Here is an 825-nt window from a genome sequence, read left to right as displayed (position 1 = left end):
GATGACGACATTTGGAATGCACTCGAGAATGTTGAGCTCAAAGAATTTGTATTGAAAAATAATGGATTGCAAATGCCGGTTCTGGCTCATGGACAGAATTTCAGCACGGGCCTAAGACAAATCTTATGCTTGTCACGTGCGATTTTGAGAAAGAATCGCATCATTATTCTTGACGAAGCAACAGCAAATGTAGACCTTCGGTAACTCACTTCTTTTTCGTAACACCATTGATGTCTATTCTCATTAAATTCAAAACAAATAATTTGCCTTCGTATCTCTTTCAGGTCGGATGAGTTGATTCAGAGGACAATAAGAGAGAAATTCGCTAACTCTACTGTATTGACTGTTGCGCATAGAATTAACACAGTCATCGATTCTGATCGCGTATTAGTTATGGATGCTGGTGTTGCCGTTGAGGTCGATGCTCCCTATGTTCTTTTGAAAAACAATGATGGAGCATTCCGGAAAATGGTCGAAGCGCTCGGACAACAAGAATATGATCGCTTGTATTTAAAAGCCAAGGCAAAATTTGAAAGATCCACATTTTGTGAAAAATAAACTCAATCTCTGATCCATTTTTATGGACAAAGTTCAAATCTAGGGGGTAGACACAATAGAGAATGAATGAATACCAATGAATTGTCATAATACCTATCTATTTTCAAATATGACAATTACTTACTTATTTAAAGATTACTTGTACTAAAAATGTGAATACCGTGATTACCAAATGTCAAATTGATATCGGTAATAAAGATTTCAAGTTTCTTCCATTTCGTTTTAACATTCACCATTTCGAAATTTATTTTAATTTTTTCCGTTTTC

At 35.3% G+C, this 825-nt stretch overlaps 1 protein-coding gene across 1 annotated transcript; it reads left to right on the top strand.

Moving 5' to 3' along the window:
* Positions 1-59: 59 nt before the first annotated feature.
* Positions 60-623, top strand: LOC116351858 (multidrug resistance-associated protein 4-like). Its single transcript, XM_031784005.1, has 2 exons — positions 60-200; positions 285-623. The coding sequence occupies exons 1-2, from the start codon at positions 73-75 to the stop codon at positions 556-558; spliced, it is 402 nt and encodes a 133-aa protein (XP_031639865.1). The 5' UTR covers positions 60-72; the 3' UTR covers positions 559-623.
* The last annotated feature ends 202 nt before the right edge of the window (positions 624-825 follow it).

The sequence above is a fragment of the Contarinia nasturtii genome, unplaced genomic scaffold (assembly GCF_009176525.2).
Source record: "Contarinia nasturtii isolate CC-2019 unplaced genomic scaffold, AAFC_CNas_1.1 Cnas_scaffold_6456, whole genome shotgun sequence".
Taxonomy (NCBI): Eukaryota; Metazoa; Arthropoda; class Insecta; order Diptera; family Cecidomyiidae; genus Contarinia; species Contarinia nasturtii.
This window is presented reverse-complemented; position numbering and strand designations above follow the sequence as displayed.